Source organism: Halichoeres trimaculatus, unplaced genomic scaffold, assembly GCF_033239565.1.
Source record: "Halichoeres trimaculatus isolate MK-OKI-2021-1 unplaced genomic scaffold, fHalTri1.1 fHalTri1_scaffold_18, whole genome shotgun sequence".
Taxonomy (NCBI): domain Eukaryota; kingdom Metazoa; phylum Chordata; class Actinopteri; order Labriformes; family Labridae; genus Halichoeres; species Halichoeres trimaculatus.
In genome coordinates, this window is record NW_027437196.1 from 16905999 (window position 1) to 16921984 (window position 15986).

A 15986-nucleotide genomic window follows, 5' to 3' on the forward strand; every position below is an offset into this window, starting at 1 on the left:
AAAGCTGTGCAGATTTCAAAGCTCTAATGTCATGAAATTATACCATTCAGAAGACCCCCTGACCCCCTGAAGTGTTTTGTTTATTTATTTAACGAGAAGATGTCAGAGACAGACACTGACACGAAAGATCAAACACTCTTTATTGAACTCAATAGAACTGAAAGCAAACATATGGGTTATGGTTTTGTCTCTTCGAGCTGATAAACCATTATAACCATGTTCAAACCACATACGAGGGCATGTATATGTTTAGTCTTGGTAAAGTAATCTTAAAAAAAGGAAAGTCACTGGTTATGCCTTCATGGATGTGATGTGTGGACAGGGAGTATCTCCTTTGAGGCCGTAGAAGAAGGCAGGCTGAGTTTCTCTGACAAATATCTCTGATGTACAGTTTCCACTCAACCATGAGGCGACAAGGATGTACAAAATCATTCATGTAACAGGGTGACATGGCAGCAGTTTAACCAAACAAACGTACAAAAAGCAAACTCACAAACCAATACTAAAGTTGGCAGCTGGTTTCAAAATGGAACACACTGTTCTGTAAATGCTACGTTAAGGTAAACATAAGCAACAATGACAGGGAAATAGTCAGAAAATATACATTGTACATGTCTGTTGGATGACAGTGGCACTGATAGAGAAGCTCGATTCAGTGTTGACAAAGCAGCAACCTCCTCAGTCTGAACATGTCGTCCCCAGAATCGAAGGACAACCTTGACTCATGCTTTATCACGCATGTGTTTGTGTGCGTCATGAAGGGTAGGTGTAAACTTCTTTTGTGTTTGCAGCTTGCAGCTCACCTCTACATCAGCATAGCTGCTTTTTGCTGCACAGAAACCTACAGAGATATGCTGGAGAAAGTCGGTCTTTGTGAGGATTTGAGATCTCTATGCAGGATTAAAAAAAAAAAAAAAAAAGAGCACCAGTCAAATCAGGAAACATAAAAACACATGAAACCTTTGATTCATGAGGATTCATGCAGGATTAGTCAAGTTTTGTTGCATTTTTGTGTTAAGTTGTCTGGGACAAGGCGATATGGCTCAACACCTTGAAGGCACAATGCATTGGTAAGCCAATTATCTCAACCTACCCCAGATATCAACAAATCCAAAGTGGCTGGTTCAACCTTAAAACGCATGAAGTTTAGTGCATGAATACAACTCAAAAAGTTTTTGCATTGTATCTCTGTGACTGTCCTGACAACCTTTCTAAATTTCCTCTGATCCAATTACCAATCCATTCATCTGAGCTCCAAAAGTACGCAAAGTGGCGTGCACACGCTGCAAACTCAGCCCAACTTTGACGAACATTTAACGCAAGAAGTCTGAAATGATCTGATAAAGTTTGAAGACTCAAGTGTTTGGCAAAGAAACAAACCGACTGCCTGAGTCTGAATGAGTAAAGGCTCCTGGTTTCACTCATTTGAAATAAAAAAAAGCTGCCGTGCTGAATAAAACTAAACATGGAGTGTCATGATTTCCCATCATGCTTTGAGAAACCCCTCTCTGCCTTTCCTCCAGAAAGGAGTGTCCCATACAATCTAATGTCATAAAGATATCAACATAAAACTCTATATTTCACACATATACAATGTAATGGACACACATAAGATAACATTGCAATATAGTTCTGAATTCCTCAGTCCTGTTTATGTACTGGATTCTGAATAAATCTTTGAAGAAAAAGGAAAAATAACACAAAATGTTGTATTTACACAGTGCGGTTTGGCATCCATATTCATGTCTATATCACCACAGTATAGGTGGCATGTTTGACTGATGCGAGTGTTGACAGGCTGATGCAACCTCAGCCTTACGAATCAAAGAAAAGGGGGTTTGGCATGTTGATTTGATCATTTTTGCTATCAGATTTTTGTTAAAAAATAAAATGCAACAGAGACTGGCAATAAATCTGTGCTATCACACGACCCCGGTAAGTATAATTATTTGTCATATACAGTATTCAAAGGACTCCTGAAAACTCCCAAGCACGATACAAAGAAGGACAAGCCGGTTAGTATGTACATGTACAGTCTGTTACAGCTGTGCTGCTGTGTAACCGTCCCCCTTCTCTCTCTAATACTCTGGATATATAAAAAAAAGAAATCAAACAAACAAACAAACAAAAGATTTCTGTACATGTTAATCCCACATCCCTGTGCTCTCTGGGAGATTATTGTCTTTATTGAATAACTTTTCCTTCACTTTTCCTGTGATTGGTCACTGAATGAAGCCAACAAGTGGTTTGACAAATCGCGTCCTCTCTCAGAGTCCTGTCACTGGCCGCCGTTAGATGAACCATTCCTTCTTTGATTCGTCGATGGTTTCCGGGTTGTCGGTGCCAATAATTGCCGTGTCTGCTGACTCCCCGGCAGACTCCCCGCTGCCCTTGGCTTCATTGGTGTGGTAGGTGCCTTTGTGACGGAACATGTAGCGGATCAGGAACACCAGCGTGCATAGGATGGTGAAGATCACCACAGCGATGATACCTACAGGAGACACATGAATATGAATGTTCAGTCTCTTTAAGACCCGTCCCCTCCCGTCTTCCCTTTCGGACATGTACAATGTGATCATCTATTGACAATGTGTGATGTTGTATATGTGTGTCGACATGACCGAAATAAAAATCAAGACGCCTGTGTAAGTTTTATGACTTATTCCAAACCTATGATGCTAAATAAATTCTGCTCTCATCCTCTCAAATGTGTATACACACCCCTGTTCAAAAATTTGAGACCATTCGAAAAATTGCAAGAATCACTGTTGGATCTTAAAAAGTTTTGATGTAGAGTTTCAAAATGCAAAAATTAGAAATGGGAGTAAGACAAATAAGTTGAACAAGCAATTTAATGCAAATAATAATTAAACAAAAATAGGATGTTCAATAGCTAAACGTTTAAGAACATAGCTCAAAAAACCCAAACCTTAAAGTTTCCAAACAGGACTCAGCAATCAGTAGCTCCACCAGTCTTGATGATCACTTCATGTTTGATGGAAGTTATTCCAGAGGCTAGTGGGAACGTTGCTCTAACGGCTTTAATTGGGTTGAAAATCATCCCATATCTTGATGAACAGCCAACTGGATCCTCCGCCTCAGTGAAAATGAAATGTTTTTGGGTCCACCACTTTACTTTTTTGTTCCATAACCCTCAGGATCTTTTCAGAAATTCAAAATGAGTATCTTAATGCACCCAACCTCATCAGCGATGGCGTGTTGCGAGAGGCCTTGCTTATACAGCTCAACAATCTGACCACGGTCAAAGTGAGAAAGCTTTTTTAGCCTTTGCTATCAGGAGGTCATGACAGTGTGAATACCTGACAGAAAATGACATTCAATCCACATTTTTGCACAGATTTCAGATTTTGAAGACTGTGGTTTTAAACCTTTGATTGGCTGATGAACAGTCTATTACACTTTAACTGTTATTTTCAGTATGTAATTTCTTACAATCTTTCAACTGGTCTTAAAATTTTGATCAGGAGTGCATATTAAGCTATTGTGGCATTTATGATATTTAACTCAGTATATAAGACAATTGGGCTTCCCTTTCCCTTGTTACTAAAATCTCACAGACAATTACTTCATAAATCAAGGAAGTTTTGGAGGCAAACCATTGTAGTAGCTGCTTAGCGCAAAACAAGTGCAAGTAACAATTCTATTTTAGGGGTGCCGATCATGTTCCTCATTGAAATCTATGATTTATCCCAAGATGTTTTGAATGTCTCAAGATTTTGGCAGGAATGTCACTCTGTAGCACTACTTTACCTCCGATGATGGCTGAGTCTCTGTTGACTCCATCAGGTATCACTCTTTCCTCATTGAAGGGGAACTCAGCATCTGCAAAAAGAGTTGGTTAAAAAAGTATTTCTTAACAAGCCTTACAGAAAATTGTCAAAACTGTCTTTTGCACATCAAACAGGTATAGCTAATCGGACCGATTTCAGCAGAGCTAAAATCTTTAATCATTCATGATAAAAATCAATCAATTAATTAATAAAAAAAAACAGCCAGCAGAGTTTTCCTTTCACCTCTGAATCACAAACAGATTGCGTTGTTATAAGAAGTGCTTGAAGGATTGCGCAGTATTTTTTTCCACATCTGCTCTGGCTTCACTGCATACCTCAACAAAGACATCAGTACCAAGCGTCCTCAAAGGATCAACAGCATGAATTTACTTGTTTTTTCATGGTTAATTGGATTACATCAGAGATACAGGTATAGAGTTAACAACAACAACAACTTGTGTGGAAAACAACTCTGTTTGCAGCACCTTTAAATGTTCTGATTCTCCCTCAAGGAGATAGGGAAGGGTTAAAGATGTGTAGAGAAGCTGTTTTGTGATGAAAACACAGATCAAAAGGAGAACAAAGTCCTTGAACTCTATTCACATACATGTTATACCCAAACAAACCTTTAAGTGCAGTGAATAACCTGTATGTACACACTCCCACAAACATCTTCTCTCTGAAGTGAGCTGTCAGCTATTTTTGCTGCTGCTGACTTCATAGCTCTCCAGGGACGTGAAAAGCATGAGTAAGACGGAGAAGGAGAGGCAGAGCTTGGAGAAGGAGGTGTAAGAGAGGGAATGAAGGGCAATGTGACTCATGATAATCTGTCAGTTGACCAGAGGTGCTTAGATATATATATTTATATAAACATCCTCTGGGAAATAGCAGGAAGAAGAGAGAAGGGGATAAAGGAGTTACAGAAAGTTAGGCAGATAGGAACTGAAAAACAAAAAAATCAATGAGGACAGAGACGATGATCATTTGGAAGTGAAGGATTGTAGAGGGCTGTATGAATTATAAATGAGTTCTATCTATAGTACATGTGCAGCAGGATTAATGCTCATCATTCATAAGTAAGAATGGTGGAGAGCTGACACTGAATGTGGACCTCAGGTCAAGATCAATGGACATGATCGATCTCTGATAGTTTAATGTTCCCTAAGGCACTGTTGGCACCATGTTGGAGGAAAGTGACTGCATCCATGGCTGGATATAAAAACATTGTTTCTGGTATAACATTACACACAGAGGTGTTAATGTCCTAACTTACTGAAGCACATTTTATTATTTGTAGTTTAGTACCTTTGTTGTCCAGATGCCAGGGATCTGTTGCAGCCGACATGGGTGGGATGGTAAGAGGCGATGCCCCGCAGTTGGACTCTACTAATTTTCCCTGAAAAGACACCGGTAAGGAGGCTGCAGGTGGTCTCTCTGGCTGACCGTCTGTGGATGTGTCCTGGGACTGTGCAGCGACTCTCAGTGCAGACTTGAGGGGAGCGACTCTGTTGAACTCAACTCGCGAGAGACAACCGACAAATCCTGGGGTGTTGTAGCGTTCAATGAGGACAGGGTCTATGTGTCCAGTTTCTGTAAGGAGACACACGGGAGAGAAGTCAGAATTATTTCAGTGTTACTGAACTAAGCTTGATGCCTTGGCAACAAAATCCTTCAGAGAAACCCCCACATTCTGCTTTTTGAGTTAACTGGTCTAACAACCATAAACCAAGGTCTTGTTCACCTTTTCTGAGGCAGAAAGTGGAAAGATTCATTTTGATGTAATATATATATATAAAAAAAACAGGCTAGTGTATTTACTTGACTTTAAATTAAATATTTAGTTTAGTTATGATTTGTCCTGCAAGGCGGCTGATGAACATGCTTGGAAAATGTCAGTTGCCAGCCTTTCTTGATCCGATTCACAAATGCTTCCCTCTTTGCTCTGCACGGTTTGAACTTACATTTTTGAATGCAATGACAAACAATGTTAAGAGGCTTTTGTTTTTGGATGTGATTTTGAATTAATGCAGTGACCTTTACTAAAGAGTCATATCTGTTTCTAGAGCAATGCTGCCTGAAGATTCAAAAATCAAAATAATTTATTAGCCTTGTCCTTTTTGTCGAGAGATTTCTTTAGATTCTATGAACCATTTAATGATGTAATGCACTATAGCTGATGAAATCCCCAAAGTCCTTCTAGTTCGCTCACCGGGCCCTTTGAAAAGTAATTAACTTACTAATGTCTTGCAAATTAATATAACTAGCTGAGAGATATTTGCTATTGTTTTTTTCACAGAAGTTTTTGCCAGGTGACAAATTTCATTATTTAGATAAAGGGTGTTTTTTTTGTTAAAAATATGTACAGGACATAATCAGCTCTACAGAGGGTACCAAATGAATGCTTACCAAAAACACTTGCAGTAGCACCAAATGATCCCGAACCATGATTTTACATTTACTTTAAATAAAGAAAACTTGTACAGACAGAAATGGAGCAAAACAAGAAACCCAGATCAAAGCAGGTTTTTGAAATAAATTTGCTTTAACAGGTGCTGTAGTGGGTGCAGATTTTGCTGACACAACATCTCCCAACTCTGCAAGTCTAAAACATCTGCAGGAGATACAGATCTACACAAACTAGGAGGGAGGACATAAAAGAGACAAGGGATGGCAGGAGGAGGAGGCAGACAGCAAAGGAGGAATAAAAACTGACAATGACCTCTGATGTCAAAATAAAGGTTGAATAATCAATTAACAACTGCACTGCTTAGACAGTCTCCTCTTTCTGAATTCATTCTCTTATTTAAAAGAGGACACCCAGTAGCAATTCTTATTTATGTCTTTAAAGGATACCTATGGATATGAGTGTTTGGGCCCATCGCACATTGATTCAAATATATCTGCTTTACATTTAATATCTTGAATAAAAATCTTACATCTAATCATTGGTGCTCATCTTGGAAAGCTCTGGACCCCATGACATTTTTTTCTTTCCCCTGGTACATCTACACAGTATGGGATGACATGACAGCTCCCTAAGGGTGAAGCCAAAACAGTTGCAGCTTCTCTATATCATTCTTCATCATCGTTTCAATCGATTTAGTTAGTTCTCATCAGGCTCATTTATGCTGAAATATTCATTTTTCTAAGAATTTAAAGTTTAATTGGTTATTTGTATTTATTCAAAGCATCATACAAACATGGTTAATGACTTTGGTGACAATTATTGCTCCTGCTGTGCTGTGTGCACTGAATTGGAGCAGTAAAAGAATTAATCATGAATACAAGACTCAGCTTTCTCAAAAAACTGGAACATTTGCTTCCAAACCATCATGATACTCTGCTAAGTTGTGGTCGCAATCAGGAAAGTGTTATTTTGGGAAATTAATTTTTTTCGAAGAGGAGCTGGGATGTCAGGACTCTATACCAACAACACAAGGCCGGTCAAATGGGTAATTTTGCTTCACTTTTGTATAAAGACAAAGGTAGAGACGTGTTGGCCATCTTTAAATACAGGAAACAGTTTGCATCCCTGGTCCTCATGATGCTCCCATATTTCACTGACCATTACCCAGGGAAGTAAGGTGTAGCCACAGCTCATATGTGGTGCAGAAAATAGACAAAAGCTGCTATAATAAAAGTTGCTAACGCCTACTCGCCCTCTTTTTGTGGCTTCCTTTCTTTTAGTTGAAGTGGCTCTTTGTCTGAGTGCTGACACTTCACAATAACTCCCTTCCTGTGCCAAATACCAAAGCTGTGAAAATCACCTGAAGCCCACTTACTGCCACATCCGTTCATGTCAATTGTCCTTTTTTAAACACAGCAATTTCTACACTTAATACCTACATCACGGTGAGTCCTATTCTCCTCATCTTATATCATTTCATCACCTTCTGTTGCAAAGAGAATCACTTAAACCAGACAGGGCCACAGGTGCAGTCTAAATCATATCTGAGCTCTGCCTGGTGCTGCATGTCAGTTTAAACCATGATGGTTGTTTATTCTGGTGTAAACACAATAAATGATCTTGTGTTGGCTCATATTGATTTCTCCTGACAGACAGTTGGAGCTGAAAAGTGTTGACTGGAGACTTGTTCATTCTCTGGGGGTTAATTTGGCCCACAGCTGCAATCAGTCAATTCAATTCAACATAACTGGTGTAATAACAGCTTACATTAATGGTGTATCAAGATAAAAACGCATTATGTGTGATGCCATTTTACTCTCACAATTTTGGATAAATACAGTCAAGGGATGAGTCTCACAAAAACACACACAGAAACAGACAAAACAATAACTGCAGGGGAAATTCAGTGAGAGAGATAAGAAACTGCAGACTGCAAAATGAATAAAAAAGAAATCTAAATACTGCAGAAAACAAACCTCCTCAGACACGCTTTGCTCCAGCACAAACCTGGACTGATTTCAGAACAGCCTTCAGCTGTCTTCAACACTCTTACAGAGCGGAGAAATCTCTTATCCCTTCACATGAACTCTGTCTGTGTGTCTGCCGGCTGGAGAGCCGGGTTTTAATTTCTACATGCATGGCTGCCCGCCTGCACCACACCCAGACTGAACTGCTGTTTGGACGATCCTGCAGCAAAACATGAACAAGGGATGACTAACTACAGCAAACTGCTTTGTCTGGGTGTTTATTTATTGTGTTAGGTTATATGATGGGGTTCTAAGTGCCTGGACATTGGATTTTAATGTAATTCTCCCAATTTATGCCATTGTGATGGGCCCAAAACAAGCGTGTGAGTATACGTGAGTGTGTGCACGGTATTGATTGTGCTTCCAGGAATAGAGTTCAGCGCTATGTGAACCCTCGACATACCTCCTTCAGACTCATATGCATATGAAGGTGCTCAAATGTGACTGTACGATGAGCCTTTTTTTACAGGAACACTCAATCTGCTGTTAATCACTTCACACCTTGAAAACAGTGTGTATGAATTTGAATATGCGTGGGAGTGTGCAGGATAGGTCCACAGACTGACACACACACATGCGGGAAAGAAGTGCCTCACATCTCTACAGTTGGAGCAGTGAGCAGAATACTGATAACAACAGTGTTATGAATACAAAGTATGAATATGAGCACGCTCCCTGCTCTCTTCTCTGGATGCCTGAAAGTGCGCTGATCACTGCAGAGGTCTGTGTGTGAATACTAATGGGCTCTCTGTTGGGAGCAGAAGCAGCTGCTTTGCATACAACGCTGGTGAGTGGTAAATAGCCGACAAGCTTCCTCATGTTTCTGATTTATTGGGGCCAGTGATTTCATGAGGGACTGTTTGTTAGAAAGAAGTTTGTTTCCAGTTAAAATCACAAGAAACATCAGACATTTGTTATGAATTGAGGGCAGGGCTGTCACTGATAAGATGCCTCTATGGGTTTGATATCATTAAATCCATTTAGTGTTAATTGGGGAGCAAGTTGTGGCCACTGTGACCCTTATGATTGAATTATCTGGTGTAATGTGATCTCAGACAGTTTTTTAGCCTGAATGTGGTCTAAGTGATTCCACCCATGTGTGGTGTTATACAGCCCAAAGATGAGGATCGCCATCTGGAAGGGAGGAGTCCAACTTTTCTTTGGCGAGGCTAGAAAAAGGCCAAGAGGTGGAATTAAGTCTTTAGCCTTGCAGCAACAATGCTCCCACCAATATGTTAAATCAGTCTCTGACTGTGCCTAATTATACTGAACGCTTAGTCTTGAGTTATAAGAAATGTGCTGCTGGGACCAAAATAGTCATCGAAACCAGACCATGAGCATATGTCGATATGTCTGTTGCAAAACTGAGTTATTCACTTGGGCTCTGGAAGAGTTCCCATGGCTTTTGAATCAACCTTGAGTACACACTTGAGGAACTGAAGTTTTCTGCACTTATGCATTGGCTTTATTTTTCAACACATGCAGTGGTTGTTTGAGTTATAAAGGACATAAAAAGGACATGTGAAACCAGATTTGAACAGTTCTCTTGAATGCAAGTAAAGCTTTTATTGGGCTTTATTCTGTCCCTCTGATAGCTCCAATTTAGCTGCACATAACTTACAATCAAAAAACAACAAAAACAAAAACACCCCTCAATTTTTCTCACACTGGTATTTTAAAAATCTCTTATTTAAGCCTCTATCTGAACATTTTTTTTTTTAGAGATTGTCTCTGTAAGGCTCCCTGCCCTGATTAGCCAGCTTCGTGAGGCCTGTCAGAGGTAGCAAGACCTTCATGTTTGAGGCCCGCCCCCTGCAACATGCCATGAAACTGATTGGTTTGGAACAGGCTGATTTGAAAGGTTTGAAAATTTGCACATTTGGAGTAGACATTCTCATCATTGTTACTTTATAGTCAAATTTCATTGTATGTTAAAATTAACCAGATTACAAATATGTGAAAATGGATGAAGATGTTGCTTGTTTGGACCATCTCTTGCAAAAAATACAAAGAAAACAAGTATGGACTTAGCTTTGTAAAACCTTAGAACCACACAGGACAGAGGCAAGTAACTAGAATAACTCTTTATATAGTGCGGTCAAATAAAACCAGACTGATAAAGGGGACTTAAAATACCACAGAACAGCTTTACCCACTCTCTTGTGTGACCTCAGTTGAAATGTTGATTAATTTAAGACTACTTCCTGCACACCAAAACTAAGTGTGATGTATATTCGACATCTTTTTGACATTAATTAGTCCACTTAACATCATAATAAGCACGCACATTGAAGTGAGACATTGGCTTGACAAAGCCAGCCACCGCACGCTCATCTTTGAGCTTGTAATCCCCTCCTTAGTTTGCCCTGGTGGCTTCTAACAGAGCTTTCTAGACTGATCAATAAAACATTTGCAAACACGCACTCACACACATCAGCAGCTCCCTGTCCACACACTCATCATGATTAGAAAACAGCAGAAGCTAATCCATCTGGCTAGAGACTGCACTAATGAAATGTACCATCATATATGATTACAAAGATGTCCCACGATTGTAGTGGATGATGCACCATATGTGACCCCTTACACATTAAAGACCGGTAAACACACACACACACACACACACACACACACTGGGACAAGGTCAGAGGATCTCACCTCCTGATGGTGCCTCACCACTGCGACCGATAACTTCACATGAATAATTCAAAATGTAAAGCAGCACCTAAAACTGCTTTTTGGTGGAAGGGGAAGAAAAAAAGGGAGGATGAGGAAAACTGCAGGAGTAGTGTGGAGAGAGGGAGGGTGTGGCTGCCTCCCTTGAGAAGTGCTGCTTGAGGGGGAAAGGTAAGAGACACATAAGGAGGGGGAGGACAGACAGAGGCGGGTGTCTGCTGCATGTGTGTGTGTGTGTGTGTGTGTGTGTGTGTGTGTGTGTGTGTGTGTGTGTGTGTGTGTGTGTGTGTGTGTGTGTGTGTATGTGGAAATAAAAAGAATAGAGGGAAAGAAATGGGGTGACACGAAGGGCGCTCAATGCAGGGGCAGGGTAGAGACGAGATCAAACACAGTTGCCATGGCAACAAATGGAAGCTGTTGCAGGGGGTGAGAGAAGGAAAAAGGAGAGAGGTGTGTGGGTGAGTGGGGGTGGGTTTTTCATGAAAGTATGATGTATTTGAAGGACACCTAAAGCATGTGAATGAGAATCCACAGACCACACCCTTTGTTAGACTAAAACAAACATGCTAGACAAACACACACACGTTAAAACAGTCATCAGGAATCAGGAATACTTTATTAATCCCAGGGGGGGAAAATTTGGTAAAATTTGGTCGCAGCAGAAGCACGTGGGTAGAGTGCGAAAAACTGAATCTAAGCCAGTATTTATTTTTTATTTTCAGTAAAAATAGCTAAACGCTTAACTTGATCCATATTCCTCTGACAAATCAAGATTTATGTATTATTTCAAGATTTTAAAAACAAAAATGATACCTAGAAAAAGTGAAAAAAAAATCTGCAGATGGAGTAAAAAAACCCAACTTTTTATTTATCTAATGTTCAGTTTTTGAAACTATAATTGAATGTCTAGAAATATTTAAACAAGTACATTTTTCTTACCTGGTCTGCATTTTTTTTTCTCTTTACAAGCAGTTCAGGGGGCATTTTTCTTTCTTAAAGGCTGAAAATATGACATTTTTCTGGACTTCCAGTCTTGGTTGAAAGTGGCTTATATTGAGTCCAATAAGAAAACAAATTTGTACTAAAAATAAGACATAAACACTTGTGTAAATTTCAGTTGTTGCAGTGTAAGGAAGAAAGGAGGCAGTTATCTAGAAAATGAAAAACAGATTCAAAAAACGGACAACTTTCTATGAAAAAAGGAGAAAAAACTAAGTGCGAAAAAGTTGCCAAAATGTGTAAAAAGACAAAACAGACATGTTGTCCTCACTCACATTCTCTAAATGGGATTGTATATTTATTGTTTTTAAAGCATATCAATAAAAATACAACTTTGTCTTGAAAAAATTGATGATTTTACCTAAAACGTGGTTTGTAGCTTGAAAGCTCAAAAGTTAAGCCATTTTTAAACTCTCTGGCTTTTGTTGAATATTGTGCTTTCCTATATTTTAAATATAGCTAAACATGCACATTTTTAAACTGCTTCATAATCATATGCTGGAGAAATCCCTGAAACAGGTCAAAGTGGTCTGTTTTTAAACCAGCACGAGATCTACATGTGACATATTGAAATTATGAGGTCATGGCACGAGGACATCCTAACTAGTTTTTGACACATTGGAGGAGTGGGCCTGGAACACCAAGGCCAGAGAGCTGGCCAATCAGAGCAAGGGGGTTTGTAGAGTGGGGGGCCTCAAAGAGACAGCAGCTAAAACAAAGTGTTTCAGACCGGGGTTTAAATGAGGCTTTTCCAAAACACCAGTATAGAAAAAAACTTGGAATATGTTTGAGCTGTAAATCATTTGAAGATATTTGAAGAGGTACAGTATGTAGCCTTAAAAAACAATAACCCCTCTTTAAGTTACCTTCTTTAATATTGCATAAACTTGATTCTTTTGCACTAAAACATGTGAAAATATTCTCAACTGTCAACATGGATGCTGTGAAAACAAAGCAAGACAGGCGTAAGACAGCAGGTGTGTGCAAACATACAGATGAATCAAGATGTACACTAAACAAAAATGTAACCGCAACACTTTTTTTTTGCTCCCATTTTTCATGAGATGGACTTAAAGATGTAAAATTCATTCCAGATACACAATATTGCAATTTCTCTCAAACATAGTTCACAAATCTGTCTAAATATGTGATAGTGAGCACTTCTGCTTTGCTGAGATAATCCATCCCACCTCACGTGTGCCACATCAAGATGCTCATCAGACACCATGATTAGTGCACAGATGTGCCTTAGACGGTCCACAATAAAAGGCCACTCTGAAATGTGCATTTTTTTTTTGCTTTAATGGGGGTCTGGGGACTCAGAACCAGTCAGTATCTGGTGTGACCACCATTTGCCTCATGCAGTGCAACACATTTTCTTTGCATAGAGTTGATCAGATTGTCAATTGTGGCCTGTGGAATGTTGGTCCACTCCTCTTCAATGGCTGTGCGAAGTTGTTGGATATTAGTGGGAACTGGTACACACTGTCGTATACGCCAGTCAAGCACATCCCAGACATGCTCAAAGGGTGACATGTCCGGTGAGTATGCTGGCCATGCAAGAACTGGGACATCTTCAGCTTCCAAGAATTGTGTACAGATCCTTGCAACACGGGGCCGTGCAAACATTTAATGCATGAGCAACAGATCTCGTTGACATTCCTGCTGTCAGCATGCCAATTGCACACTCCGTCAATGCTTGCAACATCTGTGGCATTTTGCTGTGAGACAAAACAGCACATTTCAGGCTGGCCTTTTATTGCGGACAATCTAAGGCACACCTGTGCACTAATCATGATGTCAGATAAGCATTTTGATATGGCACACCCTTGAGGTGGGATTGATTATCCCAGCAAAACAGAAGTGCTCACTATTAACATTTGAAAGAAATGGTGATATTGTTTATCAGGAATGAATTTTAGATCTTTGAGTCTATCTCATGAAAAATGGGAGCAAAAAAAAAAAGTGTTGCGTTTATATTTTTGTTGAGTGTAATAACAGCAGTGAGGAGGGTGGGAAAACATACTAAAATAAGAGAGATAAAAAGTAGATGTTTATTTTCGAGAAGAGAAATGCACCTGTAGAGGACACACCCTCCTGCACAGCTCACACACTATGCCAGACAGACGCATACACAGGTGTATTCATCAATGCCAGCGCAAGCTTCCTCCTCTTCCAGGATGTCAGGCTGCACTGATGCCAAGCCAAGAAACACAGACATAAAAGACCCGCAGCAACAAACAGACTTTAAGAATATGAGCATCACACTCTTTTTGATGGATCAATCTTGCTCCTGACTCAGACACACACCAAAGATCTGTGTAATATGCCAGCCAACAGCTGATTTTGGTAGATTTGTCTTTAAAATCCCAAAAGCATCACATTTAAGATTAAAATCTCTTCAAAACAGACTCACTTCTCTTCCTGTGTTTGGTAGCAAGTCTTATTTAGATGTAGAAACAACAACACTGATCCTGGATTTCTCAGAGCTAAGGACATGCATGTGAAAGAAAATATAAAAATAAAGCAAAGAAGGTGTATGAATACACACATGCATGCACAGAACTGAATTTACCTCAGCAGAGTTTGTGTCTGTCTGTGTGCAGTCTGAGCAGACCGGCTTCCTCTCCTCCTCTTCTTCACTGTTAGGATTTCATGGTGCTACATTGGCAAACACCCGCTTTCTTCTCTCTCTCTTTCTGCCTCTACCTTTCTCTTCCTCTCTCTATCGCTGCACTGCAGTCCCACCCCCACTCTGGCACAGCAGCTGGAGAAAACCTGGATGCTGGATCATCACTGTGATGGATCTGGACTCACCCGTGTAGGGCAAAAGTAGTGGTGGTAGCCAGGGCGGATTGCATGATGTCATTCTTACACACAGACACACACTTGCAGTGAGCACAAACAGGTACATCCAGTCCTGTTCGAAGGCACGATGAGATCATAGAGATGATAGAATTAGCATTCAGATTCATGAGCCTGGAGGTCGATACAGGGGGAAAGGACTGTGTGTTATCAGCCCCGTCTTTATCCGCTCTTCAATCAGAGTCAGGATGTCTGTCCAAAGGTCACAAGACAAAAGACAGGTTTCAAATCAGTGGCTGACTCTAAGAGACTTCACAGTAGCTTAAAGATGGTCAGGAGTAATGAAAAGTTCACATTGTTCTGACTGATGTAGTAAGTTTCAAAGCATCAGGACTCAGCTCCACTATGTATACATTAGTGCTGAATCCTCAAGTCCAGAAAACTGTGAAAAAGCCTCATCAGCAGGACAGCAGGCCAGTGAAATGATTAATGAATGCACCAATGTTTCAAGTAAAACCCCACACCAGTGCGTACAGTTATACAGTCTATGGTACAGTTGCATTTGCTGACTGTTGTTTAAGAACACTGGAATTGTAGTGAACTAAACTGCTGTTTGAGTAAAGTGCCTTTGCACTTTGCAAGTAAGTAAAAAAGTAAATAAAAACTGCACATTAAGGTCTTCTAACAGTTTCACTTGTCCATTCAGAGAATATACACCACAGCTCATCAGTAACACTGAAGGGCACAGTAAACCCTTCCTAATGTCTAAATCTGTTTAAATCTTTCCCTTTCATCCTTCTTCCCTCCCTTTCTCCTACCTTACTCTCTTTGATTATTCTTTCTTTCTTTCTTTCTTTCTTTCTTTCTTTCTTTCTTTCTTTCTTTCTTTCTTTCTTTCTTTCTTTCTTTCTTTCCTCTCCTTGTTCCTTCTTCTTTCCCTTTGTGCTTTGTTCCTCCTCTCATCCTTCTTTTCTCCCTCCTTTTATCTTAGCTTTCTGTTTGTTCTTCTTTTTTTCTTTGCTCCTTCCTATTCTCCTTGTTCCTCCTTCCTATCCTCACTCTGTATGTTCTACCTTTTCTCCTTCCTGTCCTAATTTCATTTTTAAGTTTTCTGCTTCCTTCCTCTACTTGTTCCTTCTCCTTTCCTTTTCTGCTTACTTCCTCCTCTTGTCCTGCTTTCCTCCTCCTTTTCTCCTACTTTCTGTCTTTGTTCCATCTTTCTTTTCTACTTTCCCTCCTCTCTTTGTTCCTTCTTCCTTTCTTTTATTCTTCTTGTATTCA

The 15986-nt window shown here is 39.9% G+C and overlaps 1 protein-coding gene across 1 annotated transcript in view; it reads right to left on the reverse strand.

The window, feature by feature from the left end:
* Positions 1-139: 139 nt before the first annotated feature.
* Positions 140-15986, reverse strand: part of cntnap2a (contactin associated protein 2a) — a 533013-nt gene continuing 517166 nt past the window's right edge. Inside the window, exons 24-26 of the mRNA XM_074693022.1 lie at positions 5097-5381; positions 3772-3843; positions 140-2491 (exon numbers count right to left, since the gene is read on the reverse strand). Coding sequence (XP_074549123.1) covers positions 2292-2491; positions 3772-3843; positions 5097-5381 — 557 coding nt within the window. The 3' untranslated portion in view covers positions 140-2291. The remainder of the gene's footprint in view (positions 2492-3771; positions 3844-5096; positions 5382-15986) is intronic.